Genomic DNA, 15584 nt, shown 5'->3' with positions numbered 1-15584 from the left:
GGGCACCAGCTCGTCGACCGCTTGCTGTAACCTGCAGACACGTGCAGGTCGTTTGACAAAAGATATGCTTTTGGCCACAGTCGTCTACCGCGGAGGCTTATTAGGTTTCCGCTGGATGAACATGTTGGACGAGGATGACGACGATGCAGGAGGCGGTTTTCTCCGTGGTGGGATGATGCCACCATTCGGAGCAGGCGGGCCCTAACAAAGCGCATCACTGTCAGAAACCAGCCCCAGGCCCTTCCCTCTCATGGGGCGAAAAATGCCGTGGGAGAAAAGAAAAGACTTACATTTGATGCATGCGCCGGGCCAGCTGGAGGATTTCTAGACGACTTGACAGGGTCGTCCTTGATGCCGAGGACAGACATGGCAGATGGGTCCTGGGGTCGTGGCATCGCCCGTGGTGCGCTTGGAGGCGCTCGCTTGCCAGGGAGGAGACCACGTGGCGCGGTGGGCTAGTGAACAGAGTTAGCTATTGTCTTATAGTTGCACGACAGGAGTGTTGTGGAACCCTACCCTCTTCGGCTCCCTGCCGTCCGCACTGTTGTCTCGATGTCGTTTGCCAGAAGAGGCATGGATGATTGGTCTGTCCGATGTTCGTGGAACTATAGATGATTCTCCACGCTCGTTCAGACCTCCATATCCCTTGGTCGGTGGTGGTCCTCTGGGGGCGTCCATGCTGGGAGAATCATGTGAAGAATGACTCTGCGGACTATGAGTTGCTGACTTAATATGGTGAATCTGCGGAGCTGTCTTCGAGGTGGCTTCGCGCATAGGAATGTCCTCCATCCTTGGTGAGATCTTTGTTTCGTAGTTGCCATTCTTCTCCTGGTCGTACTTCGTCTCAGGTTTAGGTGAATTCGACCTCGAGGTGATCCAAGACGTGGGAGAGACCTTCTGCCCAGGCTGAGATAGGAGCTGGAGAATGTTGCCCTCCGTGTATCTCTCACGTTGCTGAGCATCTTCAATGAGCTGTCGCCAATAGCGACCCTGTGACAAGGCTCTCGAGTCGCCAAGAACCCAAAGAGATGACTTTGCACGGGTGAGACCGACATTCATACGTCGAATGTCCGTCATGAAACCGATACCGCCCGTCGGAGATGCTCGCACACAGGAGAATATAATGATCTCACACTCACGGCCCTGAAAGGCATCCGTGGTGTTGAATTCGATGTGCTCCTGAATCTTTTCGCCATAATGCTCCACAAATTGGTCGCGCAACCGGAAAAGTTGGGCTTTGTAGGGCGTGATGATACCGATCTTGCCTTTGAGGTCAACCTCGGGATAGTCCTGGCGAATGCGCTGATATAGCTTCATAGCAACCTTCAGTTCCTCTGTGTTCACGAGAGATTGGCCGCGAGCGCCCCTCTCCTGAGAACCTTTGACATCGAAGAACCTGTATGGACCAAGCAGAGCACTGCTATGCCATGGCTGTACACGAAGAGCACCAAGGCCATCGCCATCCACGAGCTTACGTTCGTAAAATTCCTGGCTAGGGAACTTGGAGATCTCAGGGTGCATACGGTATTGCGTGTCCAGCAGGTGGATATCCTTGGGGCTCCTACGCTGCATGCGGACGAACAAGCTCTGATCGTAGCCATATTGAGCTGCAGACTGGGACAATACGGTAGGGGGAAGCTGTTTAGGGTCGCCGACCAGGATGCACTTGGTGCAGCCGTACTTCAGAGGGATGAGGGCGCTGAGTTCAACGCACTGCGCCGCCTCGTCAATGATGACAGTCTCAAACTCGACGTTGAGGTTTTTGAACATCTCATGGCCAGCACCGCTGAGGGTAGTGCACAGCACATGTGCGCCGTCAAGGATCTCCTGCTGGAACTTGCGTCGTCTGAGCTCGTTTTCTCGGGCAACGGTCATGCCGCTATCCTTGTCTGCATCGATTTTCTTGCCGATCGCCTGCTGCCGACGCTTGACTTCGTCAAACGACCGTTGAAGGCGGTTCACAGCCTCTCGGTCGTCCATCTCTCGAGCAGTCTCAAGTTGCCCTCGTAATCCCATGAGCTCTTCCTTGATCTCGCCAGCCTCTTTATGCATAGCCTCCCTGCTCTTCAGCACCGAGCTTTCGTTCTCGCTGCCTTCGGCTCGAGCTTGAACCAGTTTGTCCAAGGTGACATCCTGAACCAAGGAGTTGACCGCTTCACTACGGCCCAAACGCACGACGTTGATTTTGTGGAATGTCCCCTTGGTCGTCTTAACTCCTTGCTTCAGACGGAGGACCAGCTCATCGACTGCCGCGTTACTGGGTGCACAGACGAGAAGCTTCTTGGCCATTGGCGGAGCGGCATTGGGTGCAGCATTCGCTCCTGTCGGCCTTTTGATGGCCACACCAGTGTTGGTGGAGAATGTGCCCGTGAGAAGAGCGCCGACCATTGCAATGATGGTCTTTGTTTTTCCAGTACCGGGAGGACCTTGCACGAGAGTGAAGGCATCGTTTGCCTTGGCGTTGAGGATGGCCTTGGCCTGCCCCGGATTCAGATGATAGTTCTTCATCGTCTGCGCCACGGCTTCTTCGTCGAAAGTGAGCATTGGCGATGGCTTGGCTTCCAAAATCTCTGGCATCAAATCGAAGTATTGCAAGGACTTGAGGGAGGCATATTCGCGCTCGATGGTGGTCATGTTTGTGATCTTGACCACGTACACCTCCGCCTGGGGGGCCAGTGCTGTGAGGATGGGGCCGGCCTTGCTACTGATGCGATAGGAAATCTCCTTGCTGCCAGCTTTGTATTGCGTTCGCCAAATGCGGGCCAGGCAGTGGTGTGCTTCGGGAGATTCCAATGCCTTTGCTGAGACCGAAAGCAAGACCAGATCACCTTCGCCAAGCTCGTTGCTCCTCTTCTCAGTCTTGGGCATCGAGGTGCTCACTTCAATGAATGAGTCGACCGTCATTCGGGTAACAATCTTGACACCAATGGCCTGAGCAGTGCATTCATCCTTGGCAGTGACGAACGATCGCCACGCTTCATTGATGAGCAGTGGGAAAAATGTCTCCCGATGGGATGAAGGCTCGTCGTATGAGTCCGAGACATGGGAACACAAGATGCCATTAGGCGGGTCGTTGCCCTCATGGAAGATATCCCACTCCAGAATTGCTCGGTGAAGTTCGTCCATGGGCGGCACAAGGCGAGCTCGCATATCCTTAGCTGATCTCTGGATCTTCATCTTCTTGATGGGACCAGTGGGTGCCTTCTTGACAATAGAGGTGCGCGCCGTGGGTTGTTGGCCAGATATTTGAGCTTCATATGCAGCGTCTTCCTCTGAATCATCCTCGTCCTCGGATGAAGAGTTGACCATGATTTCGCTCTTTTGCGGAGCGTGGTCCTTGCCGAGTACACCAGCCAAGCCTTGCATGCCAGAGCCTTCACCCGAAACGATACTCTTTGGAGCCCGGAGGGCTTTCGCACGCGCGATTATCTCCGCGTCGCGTTTTCGCTTCTCCTCCTTCTCCTTCGCGCGCTGTTCCTTGATCGACGCGAGATTGGCCGCTGTGGCCTGTGGGCTGGGCTTGACCGGCTTCATAGGCTGCCGGGCCTTCATCCTCTCCAGGGTCGCTCGGTTCTTATCCGAGGAAGACGCTCTGAGGAGCTCGCGAACATCGTCCTTATTCGATCGAGGCTCTGGCTTCTTGATGGTCGACGGCACTCCATCCCCGGATTTTGACCAAGTGTCGAGTCTTGTCTGCTTCATGGTTTCTGCCTTCCTGATGGAGACGATTTGTATGTCATCGTCGTCATCCGCCGGGTCTTCACCTAGCGCCTTCTGTATCTCCGCGCGTTGACGATCATTCATATTGGTAGCTACGTTATACTTACCCGATGGAAGTTTCTTGATCGTTTGCCGGATGAAGCTGAGAGTTTTTCCTGGCAGCTGCATGTTGAATTCTTTCAGCCGTTTGAGCAGTTTGCCCATCACGCTGACAATGACAGTCACAAGATACAGGTCTTTGAGTCGCAGCATCTTGGATAATCCGTCGCAGTGCATACGCGGCTGTTCAAGTATGTTTCTCATAGTTCGCCCAGGATCCTCAGCTCCGCTGACGCTAGAGTTGAGGACAGACTGTTGACTCAGCGCAGAGGCGAGAACTCCATCCTGGCTTAGCAGAGCGTCTGCATGCTCCATGGCGAGACGGCAGAACTCCTTCATCGTCTCCATTTCGATCAAGTGGCTCCAGGCTTCAGTCTGTTCGAACGCATTTTCGAGGCACACCCATTGTGATGTCCACCATTGGTTCAAGATCTGGCATTCGCCGGAAGTAAGCGTCTTGGATCGTAGAACTCCAGAGGCATCGCACATGCTATCAAGGAAGTCTCGCGAGTACCGGATAATCGGCAGTTGTGATGACCACAACGTTTTCTTCTCGTTCACCTGGTCAATGGCTTTCGTGAATGAAGCCAGAGTGGGGACGAACCAGTCGGTCAGGAGATGCTGCACAGCATCCTCGCGCCGAATCTCGTTTGTCACCGTCTTTATGAACTCTGTGGCAGCAGCGCTGATGTCCTCTTCACCGTGGATCAAAGCTGCAATGATTGGCTGTATGGTTTTGAGCTCCGTAAAGAGGTGCTGGAGCAATGACGGCTCAAATCCAGAAAGGCGTGTGAATAGATTGCCAATGGATGCAGCCGTTTTCTGATACTCGACGTTGAATTCCGTCTTTACTGGTGACAATGTTGTCTTCTTTCTTGGGCGGAAGATCTCGACACTCAATAGGGGATATGTCGCGCTGAGCATGGCTTTCGAGAGTTCTGAGGCGCCATTCTCCCCTTCCGAAAGATTCTCAAGAAAAGCATCCCATAGCCCAGATGAATTACGTTTCACCTCGCGCTGTACGTGACTGTCGCTCAACTGTAACGCATTGCACTCCTCGACAGTGATGCGCGAATCGAGTGCAAGCGCAAACTCGATAACAGATAGAGCCGACCTGGCTAGGGAAATGTGGCGTGCATCCTTGGGCGGTAATCTTGCCAATCTCAAGACCATGTCTTTATGTTTGAGTACAAGGTTGAGTGTTGCATTGGTTTGGATCGTAGAAGATCCTGCATGCAGCTTATAGCTGGGGGATGCGAATGCTCCGAGCGTTGACGCCAGAGCATCCGCGGCCGCCCGCTGGCAATCCTGAATGCCTGCAGGAGTTATGGATGGGTCTTTGGCGAAATCGTCCAGAAGGTGATGTACTAGGGCGTCACAGACGTCGCCTCTGCTGTGAGTCGGCACTGAGTCGACAAAGGCCTTTATCCAGGAGGTCGCGCTGACACCATCAAGCATAGCCAGTTCTCCAGATCTCCGCAGGAGTACCTTGAAGGCAGGGCTGCGAAAGACTTGTTCGGCAACGGAGATGTGCGTGTATTGGCTGTATGCGGCCCAAAAGGCCTTTGGTGACTTTTCAAGGAATGTGCACAAGACCTTGATCAGTTGCATAAGGAGTTGATCGGAGTTGACCATCATATGCGAAAGCAACAAGTCGTATACACCCGGCTGGACTCCAAGTGCCTGCAACGAGTGGAGGATAAGGTCCTCGTCCAATGCGTTCAAGATGTGGGAGAATCCTTGCCAGAATAATTGAAGCTGGGCTGGAGAACAAGCGGACGGGTCAAATACTCGCGATATTGCAAACTTGAGGTTGTCTTTGACAGCCCACTCGAAATCTTCAGCCGTGATGTGGCTTTGTCGGGACCATGTGTACACGGCGAACCTTTGCCGGATAGCATCCTCTTCAAACAAGAAGTATGTCATTGTTGGTAGCACATCGGGGAGCTTCAGCACCTTGCGTTCTTGTATCCTCTCGAAAACAAAGTTGAAGTATCGTCGATTGTCAGGAAGACTGAGATAGGGCATGCAGCATAGCGCCTCGAATATGGCCACAAGCAGGTCTGCACGATCCGCTTCGAGGAAAACCCTTTGGTCAACGACGCCGGTCTGCTGATGAATGAACTCTTGAGCGCCAAGCAAGCCCTTTGTTATCCGTTCGAAGTCGAAACCATTGATGCGGTCTTCCATTTCACTAACGACTGTATCATCGTAGAACCTGGGGAGGCACGCACGGTTAGTGTGTTCACGTTATATCAAGGGGGCACTTGTGTGGGGAGCTTACTGCGAGAGTCGTTTGAGGAACGGCTTGCGTCCCCTGTGCCAGTTGCGGATGCAGTTGGAGCAGTTGCCAAGTACTGCGCCAGCACGTTCGCTGAATTCAGTCAAGAATGCGCCCTGTGATTCCTGCTGCAGACCTAGGATAAGGGCGCAGTTGTACAGCGTGTCTTGCCTGTCACGGCCGTCCTGTATTCTCTGTCGTTTCTTCTCGACACCGACATCACCTGGCGACTCGAGATCATCATAGTCCTCGTCGTCTTCGTCCGAGACTTTCGGACAGCATAAGTGGTACTCTGGCGGAATCGCCCGAAGTTCCTCGAATGCTTTCTGTATTATATCTAAGGCCTCCATGATGACTTTGGCAGGAGCATTGCGCGGGAAGGCGCCTCGAGTTCAGAAGAGATAGAGGCAGCTGAGGCTAGCAAACGCAAACGGGGGTGCTTGGTCTGCTGCGCTGAGCTTGGCGGCTTGAATGTTGCAGCTTGGGAGTGGGACCGGGTCGAGGATACGATTGCGGGAGAAGACGTCGGAAATGCGCCAGGTCGCCTGGAAGCAGGGACGTTGCATCGGCGGGGGTCCTGATGTTCGGGTTATATTGCGATTCTGCTCGACGAAAGGAAGGTGCGGGAAAGTCTGGGTACAACGGCCGACAAGGAAGAAAGGTCGGAATGGCGTCGTGAAATGCGTGTGACAATGAATGTGGTGGCCGTTGTAACGAGGTTCGGTTGGGTGGCTCGAGACTGTATATTGCGGCGCAGACTATGTTTCCCCGGCGGCCCGAAAGACGACGACGACGTCGGATAACACGTGCGCCAGGCGCTGCGGCGAGGGCGAAAAGGCACGGATGGCAAATGATGTCGCTGAACTGTTCCCAAAGCTCGAGGGCTAGCTTTGGCCAAGTGAGTGAGGTCCCACGGCAACTGCAAATGCCGGTTGCTAGCCAGGCGATAAGCCCGATAAGGGCGCGCAGGGGCATGCTCTTTAATGGCTACACGTCGCTCAACGCGTCACACAAATGTAGCGTCGCGTGCCCCGGTCGGTGACGTGCATGCACCATTGTTCCCAAGGGTTCAACTCCTTCAGTCTCCAGCATCACATCGGCCCTGCCCTACTCTCCCTTCTTCAATTGCTTTGGCAGATTGTTGTTCATCATTTGCCTGAGCATCGCTTCCTCAGCCTATCCGTGTCCCAGATGGCCACCTTGTCCCACCTCGCAGTATCCAAACAAACAGTGTTCTCATTTCCGTCTCCAGATGCGACCGCGCACTCCGCGCCCCTTGCCTTCGCGCATCCGTGTGACGCATCTCAGCTGACTCCTGTACTGTGTATTCTGCTCTTGTGCCTGCCATCTTCGAATGTCTTGCGATAGACCCGTCGTTAGCTGCGGAACCTTGATGCCCTGCAAGGATGTCGACAGCTTGGGCGTTGCAAGAAGGCAACTGTTCATCCAATACGACTTCCCATCGAAGTTACAACTCGGGCATTGCTTTTCCCCTCACATGCAGTTCGTACAGCTCTGTGTCTGCCATCAGAGTATGATTGACGGGGGGCGCTCAGCCGTGAACTATCTCGACTTGTCTTTGGCTTTGATCTGTTCTTTTCTAATACGTTCTCTGTTGCGTCAACATAGTGACAATGAGGCTATGCTCAAGACTTTCGGGGTCCTTATGTATGCCCATTCAAATACAAGCAGCATCTGTTCAGCAGTTATCGCATAAAGTCCCCCCAATCTCCAGATTGCACATCCGACGCCGCTGTTGCGGGTGGATGACTTCGTCCCTGTTAAGAAAGCACGCCCAGTATGCGACTTCAGTTATTAGGCGCTCAACACAGTCCTTCCTATTCAGTGCGTCGATCCATGTTTTTCCAAGGTCTGACTTTGCCGTCTAATACTGAGCATGCCTGGTCTTTGTCGACTCGCTTGGGGTTCAGTTGCAGAAGGGCAAGTAATGACGATATCAAACGACTGAGCACTGGCTATTCTTGCATTTTTCTTGTAAGGCTGTTGGACGTCTTTTAATTTGTTCTCGCAAATTTTATCTTTTGATAATCACTATCGGCTTTCTCGCGCCTGGGTGATGTCTTGACAAAGCATTGCCGAAATAGACACGGCGTTCTTGTCCAAGTTTCCAGACGATTGACAAGTATGATAATCATCACCGTGAAGAGAAACGTTGTTCTATCGAATCTACCGTTAATCGGGCGAATAGCCGTCTCGAAGTCAAGAATTTACAGACTTGTATGCCCGCTAATCACTTAGTCTACTTACCATTGCCTCGATTTCGATCGGGAGACCTGGGGGCTAATACTGCCAGCAATTACACAGCAGGAGGATGTCAAACTTTGTGCCAACCCTTCAACCTAGCGTCCAAAGTGACCGAGCGTGCCCGCCGGCTTGCATTTTCTAATGTCGTGCTCACACGCACGAGATGTATTGCATGATCTCGGTCAACGAAAGACAGTCTCCAAATACATGAACAGCATCAAGAAACTCCTTGAAATCTCAGACCTCGGGCGTCTGATGACTGGCTACTAAGCATCGCTGCGTGAGAATGACCAACCTTGGGACAGCTGCGCAAGTCGTGCCTTGCGCGAGCATGCAACTCGATACTCAGCAGCGTAATGATCAGCGTCATGGCTAGCTCCCAGATATGACTAAACGAAACTGAGTCTGTCAGGGTTCTAAGACGGGCACCACTGACATGCTTGAATGCAAGTAGATATGGTGAACTGGGCACGGCCAGGAGGGCCAGAGGGTCTCGATGTACCAATACATCAACGCTCGAATAAAGCTGAATGTTTCACTGGCAAGACAACGAGACACGCCGCCCGCTCTGGAATGTCGGACTTCAACTAATGGACTCATGTTGAGTTTGGCTTCGGGACGCGCATCTGCCTCACTTGCCACGGATAGCCCACATGTTTTGGGCCCAAAAGTATTCCAGATTCATGTTTGATATTCTGGACAATCAAGTCTCAGCTTGTCGGAATGAGCCGTGCCAAGCACTGCACGACATGTCTGATAGTGTCTCATGCTGAGCAATTGAGAGAAGGGTCCTGGTATGCAGGCCCAAACGGTAGTGATCAGCACCGTTCTTATCTCCAATCCGCCGGGGAAGAGAAATCTCGAAGCCCAGTGTATCATGCGCTGGCATTCTCTCGCCCTCTCACCGTCTCTGGAAACTTTGGTCCATGTTTTGGGCATACACTACCGTGTTCTGGAGAACTTGGAACTACATTTAACAGGCAATGCCATATCTGCACACTGCAAAACATAAATCTGCATGTCCAGGAACATGACCGATTATCATAGTCGATCACAATCTCACAGAAGTTTTATTCAAATGTGCACCACAACCTCTTAAGCCTGGTCGTGTCAGAATGCTCTGCTATTGTGTCGCTGCCCAAGGTCATCCTTCAGCAGCCGATATAAAGGGAAACCTTCGATGGAAGCTCAGGACCGTTCAGCCCTGGCAGTCGTGAAGTAAGACTACGCTTTCGCCATGTACTATCTCATCTGTAATTCATCACAACAGGCAAGCCGAGGTTCCCTATTGTGGAGAAATCATCCCGCGGCACGTATCATTGCCTGAACCAGGTTCAGGTTTGAGCATGACATGTCGTACTTGAGATGGCGAGGATATCCTTGCCTGCCAACTTGTGTCACCTGAACATGCCCCGTCAATAGGCCTGGCCGCACCCGAGTCAGCACAGATATCGTGCCTCGTTTCCTTTCCAGGCAACACAATCGTGGGATGGGCTACCCTCAGTCATACTGAAGCTTACCTCTCGACGTGGTGCCCACTAATTAGTAGTCACCTGTAGTTGCACCCTCCACCCTGGCCCTCGAAGATTCAGCAAATGCCGGCAGACCCATCCCAACTTCTCCAGATTACTGGCACGAACCCCTGAAAGCCGGGCAATGGTTGAGGCGCTGCGCATCCCTGCTGTGCAACCCAAGACACCCCTCTGACCCCCCCCCCAAATGAGCCCAGCCCTGAGGCGTCCCTGCGGCTGACACCTTCCAGGGGGGCTCTCCTTGGTGCCTCGCAGTGTATCTGGCCAGGTCCATCGCTGGGACCCCCCCAAACCGCTAACGCCAGGTTGGCCTTGGCCGGAGACTCGGAACCCCACTGATAGCGTGGCACGCCTGCATTTGCCTCGGAACGTCAAGTCGAGGGCCGGACGGATGGCCGGCCAATTTCACCAAGCTGCCGTAATGATGAAGCCTTCCTCTCGGCCGGGCAACGGACTCCGTCCGGGACTCCGTGCGGCAGACGTTGGGCATACCTATCCTTGAGAACTTCGTCAGGGTTCTCGCTCCGACATGTGCAAAGGGCGGCCGGTGCAAGTGTGTGTGTGTGCTTAATCTTGTGCAACACCAAACCCCCAGATCGGCCCATGCAGCATCTCGGGCCACGGAGAACGCCACAGGGTCCCATGGCTCTCGACGCGACCTTGACGACGACCCCTGTTTCTGATATGAGCTGAACCATGGTATTCTCGCCAAAAACGCATCACATCATGCCCCAGAAGTTTTGAAAGGAGCCAGCCAGTCCATCGGCATGGGGCAATCTCACTAACGGCAGCGAGCTGAAAACAGCGTGGGGATGGGGAACTGGCCACACACACCCCTTGCATTCCTTGATGGGGTTCCAGCCGGTCCTCTTCGAAGAAAGTACATTGTACGAGTCACAACGACTGTGCGAAGTCAGGTATGTCATCCCTGCATCTCGGAGAACCCTGAGATTGAGATCAGGGTCAGCCACAGCCAGCCAGCCACCGTACCGATAGGAGTCAGAGCGACAGATCCCACCTGGCGGGCCGACTGAGCCATAAGCGAAGCAACAGCAGAGACCCCCTGCATGAAGAGGACCCCAGACAACTCGGGCCAGGTTTTCTGACCTCGGCGAGCGAGCCGTCTTCGCATGCGCACTCCTGATAAATCCAGACGGTGTGATGCGTAAAGGATATCTCATGGCTGTTTCTCCCGGCGGCATTGAGGAACAAATGGGGCACGTTCCCAAGACTACACGCAGAGGTGTGCTATGTCCCTAGTTAGCCACGGCAACGGCCTTACCCCGTGGCGCCGCTGGTTCCTGAATATGGCTGCGCAGCTAACGAGCCGATCGCGGGCGTCGACCTTTGCGGACGCCACCTGCTCGATGAGGCGCAGGAGAACAATCAGCCCATCGTCGCTTCCGGGACTCACGGACGTGCAGTTGTTTGTGGTTAGGGGGCCGGATATGCCAAACAAGGCATCTGCGGTGAAGTGGTTCCCAGCGGCACACAAGTGATGTGTCAAAGTTACACGAAAGCACCCCTGAACAACTCATAGAAGGCATTGGCTTAATGAACTGGTCTATCACAAATTACTGTCAGCGGCTCGCCATTCTCAGGTGCCAACCAGAAACGACCACTAAGAACCGAACACTGTGATGATCGCGAGAGGTCCAGCATCTCAGGAGAGCACGCCCCGACCCGGACACCGTCTTAATTACACCGCGTGATCCTGAGCACCGACGGGACGGATCCGGATCGGCCCCCCGGCGGTCTGAGCTGGGATCTGAAGGCCATTTCGAACACATCACACTCCGCCCACTCCGTGGCACCTGCAGAAACATGACAGGGTGCCGCCCTCGGCTCCAGGCACGCACGCACGCACGCACAAACAGGAGCTAATGCATTGCCTTTACAACACTCCTCCAAAAGCTAGGAATTTGGACACGACTCGACAAGTCCCAAGCTGACAGGGCACACATATGCCTCTTCCCCCATCCATCGGCCCCGAGCTTCCGCCGTTGCCCAGCGCGACGAGTCATGCAGCGTTCGTTCGTCTATTCCTACCTCGGGATGGGCTACAAAGCCTCGCGCGCGATGCGCGGCTGGCTTGCCGCTGACCAAATGCTTGCTAAGTCTTTGCCGCTAAGAGCATACCTAAGTTAGAGCAAAGGCCTTTGCTATAATCCTACTGCGGGCTCTGTTAAGATTCAGATTCAGATTGAACGATCCAATGTGGGAACGAGGCGCGCGCGGTCGGTTTGGCTTCGGAACTCGACGAGAAAGGTGTCATTTCACGTTGCAGATTATTGACCACCGCGCGCCGCGCGATGACAGGAGCCGCCTATATCAGACTGTCGATGGCAGCACCGGCAAATCAGCAGCTATGGGCATGAAGCTAACCCGCCTCCGTCTGGGTCGTGAGCATGTCCCGCCATTTATCGGCTTACACTACCCCTCTTGTCCCGGTCAGCTCGAAAAGAAACGAAAAGGAAAGTAGGCGGCCCGGCGCGCCAACCATTGGAGAGACAGTAAGGGCGATCTCGGAGAAGAGGCCGATGGAGGCCTATAACAACAGTACGAACTGATAGTTCTTGCCGGCCTTACCTGTGTTCCCGATATGCCGACGTACTCGCGCGTCAAGATGATTTTGACTAGCCATATGCCGAGTCACGCTCTCCTAGATAGAGAACGCATGTGACTATCAGCTCTAGCGCCTCAGCTAAACCTTGCTTTCGCCCAGGTCAGGCCGAGATTGAAGGTCCTGTTCAATCTCGACACCAAACTCCAAGACAAGCACGCGGGTCCTGACCCCCAAACTCAAGGATCACAGAATTATCCAGTGGCCTGGGTCGAGAAAACGGAGACCGGACTGGGGTGAAAGCGGCATCCATGGAGCGCGAAACTTGGCCAATCACGGTCCTCTCCGACCACACCCCTCCGCAGCTCAGACAAAGTGGTACGATGGTTGTTGACCAAGGCCAGATGGCCCACTGTAGGTAGAGTGGTTACTGAAAGAATGCCAAGCGCAGATGCGGTGCCCTTGTCCCATCGCTTTGTCTCTCCAACTCTCAGCTCCTGTAGGCCCGCCGCATACTTGGGAGAATAGAGAAAAAAGCAAAATGAGACACGACTATGGCAACGTGCAGTATTGCAGCAACGCAATGGTGAAAAGGAGGCAATGCTCCGTAGCCCGCGCGGAGGAGAGACAAGTTCTGTGCATTCTGTAATTCTAGGGCACTGCGGCACCGCGCGAGCTACACCGCTGTGCCTTTGCTCTGGGGGCGTACCATAAGTCGTAGCGGCAGCCGCCAAAGACGAATGACGAATGACGGCTGCGGCACCGAGTTCCTGGCGACAGGGCGGGAGATCAGCAGAGGCTGACGCAGCCAAAAGTTCGCTGGCCCATGGCCCAGCCCGTCAGCACCTTAATGACCGCTGAACGAGGACGGAGTGCACGATCACGCTGCTCTTTGTCTATTGCTGACGTGCTTCCGTTGCATTACGAGATCCCTGTTCCGTGCTCGTACATCACGTCAGATGGGAGGCCTTGTCAGAATGACAGTAATTTGGCCCCGCGGGAACGAAGTTGGTCAGGAGAGCAGACATGAGGCACATAGAAGAAGAAAAGAAATGCCTGCACGTACGGCTTCCCGACTTCGGACGGCAAACCTCCTTCCGGTACTCCCTTGTTTCCGCGAAGTGCCAGGCTGGATGAGCGAAGATCCGGGCGAGATGACTGACAGAGCGGCCGACAGACTTACATGGTGCGTGGTCCCGGATCTCATCATCCCAGATCCCTGCCTGCCAACCACGGACTCGCGCCCTGTTTTTTTCTCTCTATTGATGGCCTTGTACTCCCCAAGGGGCCCGTAAGCTTCGGCGATAGAGTGAGTCCCTTGTACAGCTGAGAGAAGCGAGAACCCACACTCGCCAAGCCAGCCTCCGTGCTGACTCGAATAGACAAGCGGTCCTAGTCCCGGAACGGCCAAGAGGAAAAGGCTGATCGGCGTCGCCGTTGACAGCTGCTTGGCGTGTGGCCGCCCGCCCACGCCCCGTGCGCGAAGTGCGCTTCGGAAGAATAGCCTGTGGCCGCGCTAGGCGTCTCTGAGGAATAGATAACCGAGGCATGGGCCCCGTTTACTATGCTTAGCGGCAAAGACTGGAGAGGGCAAGAGAGGCTAAGCATTAGGGAGGGGGTATGATGCCGCACGAAGCCGGCGCAACTAGGTTCGTCCGGTCCATCCTAGCATCAGTCTACAGTAGCTTAGCCCTGAAGCATGTTCTGCCAGCGCGTTTCCTGGCCATACACCTCACCCCCAGACGGTCGGCCATGTTGAGCAAAGGCAGGGCAGGGCAGGGCAGGGCAGAGAGTGAGAGCGAGAGGGATCCATCCCACACTGGCGGGCAGAGTTGGCAAGCAGGGCGTTGACGAGGCGCGCGGGGGGTGGCTGCGGGCTCTAAGCACTGGAGCGCTGCCATGGCTTGCTTCTTCCTGTTGACAGGCACCCAGGCGGCGCGATCGCGCCAGGGCTTGCTGTCAAATGACATCGACTCTCACTCGCCATTGCCCGAGATTATCAGATCCAGCCGACTCGTGGCTGATGCATATCGGGATTCACGGCCATGCCGCCGGAACCCTCGAGATGAAGCCGGCACGCCTGTGCCGTCTTCATCAAAGCACATGGCTCAAGCAGTGGGAAGCGGAAAACACTTCTTTGGGTCGCAGTAGTCCCCCGTAAGTTGGTCCGCAGCTCGAGCCCATCCCACCGGAACCTTCCATCGGCAAAGTAAGAGAAGAAAACGACAACTCGAAACTGTATCCAGCACCAGGGCTGGATGCTTCGTGGCCTGAGAAAAGAAAAAAAGGCTCCAACGGGCACAGGCTGTGGTGCCATGGCCCCGGGTCATTTTCACACGACTCCAGTGGGCTGGGAACCAGTAATTACTGCATGCAGGCCACGCTTGCAGTCGCCACACCGTCAAATAGCGAATGTTTCCGTATGACCAAGAGGGTGCAAATGCCCTCGTCCGGATAACAAGAAAACACCAAAGCCCAACCCCCCGTCTCCGTAGCACTTCGACGAGGGTTCGTCCCCCCAAAAAAGAAATGGGCCCCTCGATGCTGTTGATGCTGGAGACATCCTGTTTGTTACGGCTGGCATCGGAGAGGCTCCGAGCGATCAGCAGGCCGTGCGATGATCTGACGCGAGGGTGAGCACGGCCCAGTTCAAAGGCTATTTACTGGATCACAAGTTGTCTCTTTCTTTCTCTTGCCCTGGATCCTCGCAGATCCTCCCTGTCGGTGCCCGGGAAGCGCTGATCGGCACGTCGTCCCTGCGTCACTCCGAGAACGCGCATATGCCATGTCCCTTCGCTCTCTCTCTCTACGTCGATCTCTCTCCCTCCCCTTTGATGCGTAAAGTCCACAAAAAATTGTATTTCCCTCGCGGCCTACTACTGATCGGAGCTCAGCACGGTCGAGCGCACATGACCAATCCAGCATGTTTATCATAAGTACTTATCCGGCTCTTTCTACAATTGTTACTGTTCCTCGACTGCATACTACCGCCTACTAGTGACTGGCACCAACTCGGGTGTTATCCCAAACAAGGTCAAGTCTCCCCGTGTCCAACTAGCGAGAAAGTAGAGGGGCCCATAAAATCGTCTAGATTATACTTTTCTGGTGCAGCCCTTCACCATCG

The 15584-nt window shown here is 54.4% G+C and overlaps 1 protein-coding gene across 1 annotated transcript; it reads right to left on the bottom strand.

Annotated features, from left to right (window-relative positions):
* Positions 1–84: 84 nt before the first annotated feature.
* Positions 85–6450, bottom strand: B0I36DRAFT_359087 (SEN1 N terminal-domain-containing protein; the record flags this gene model as incomplete). Its single annotated transcript, XM_046158079.1, has 4 exons — positions 85–201; positions 291–455; positions 517–6037; positions 6104–6450. The coding sequence occupies 4 exons, from the start codon at positions 6448–6450 to the stop codon at positions 85–87; spliced, it is 6150 nt and encodes a 2049-aa protein (XP_046016500.1).
* Positions 6451–15584: the final 9134 nt, after the last annotated feature.

This window comes from Microdochium trichocladiopsis (genome assembly GCF_020744255.1).
Source record: "Microdochium trichocladiopsis strain MPI-CAGE-CH-0230 chromosome Unknown B0I36scaffold_2, whole genome shotgun sequence".
Classification (NCBI taxonomy): domain Eukaryota; kingdom Fungi; phylum Ascomycota; class Sordariomycetes; order Xylariales; family Microdochiaceae; genus Microdochium; species Microdochium trichocladiopsis.
The sequence above is the reverse complement of the archived record's forward strand: the minus strand, read 5'-3'. Positions and strand labels throughout refer to the sequence as shown.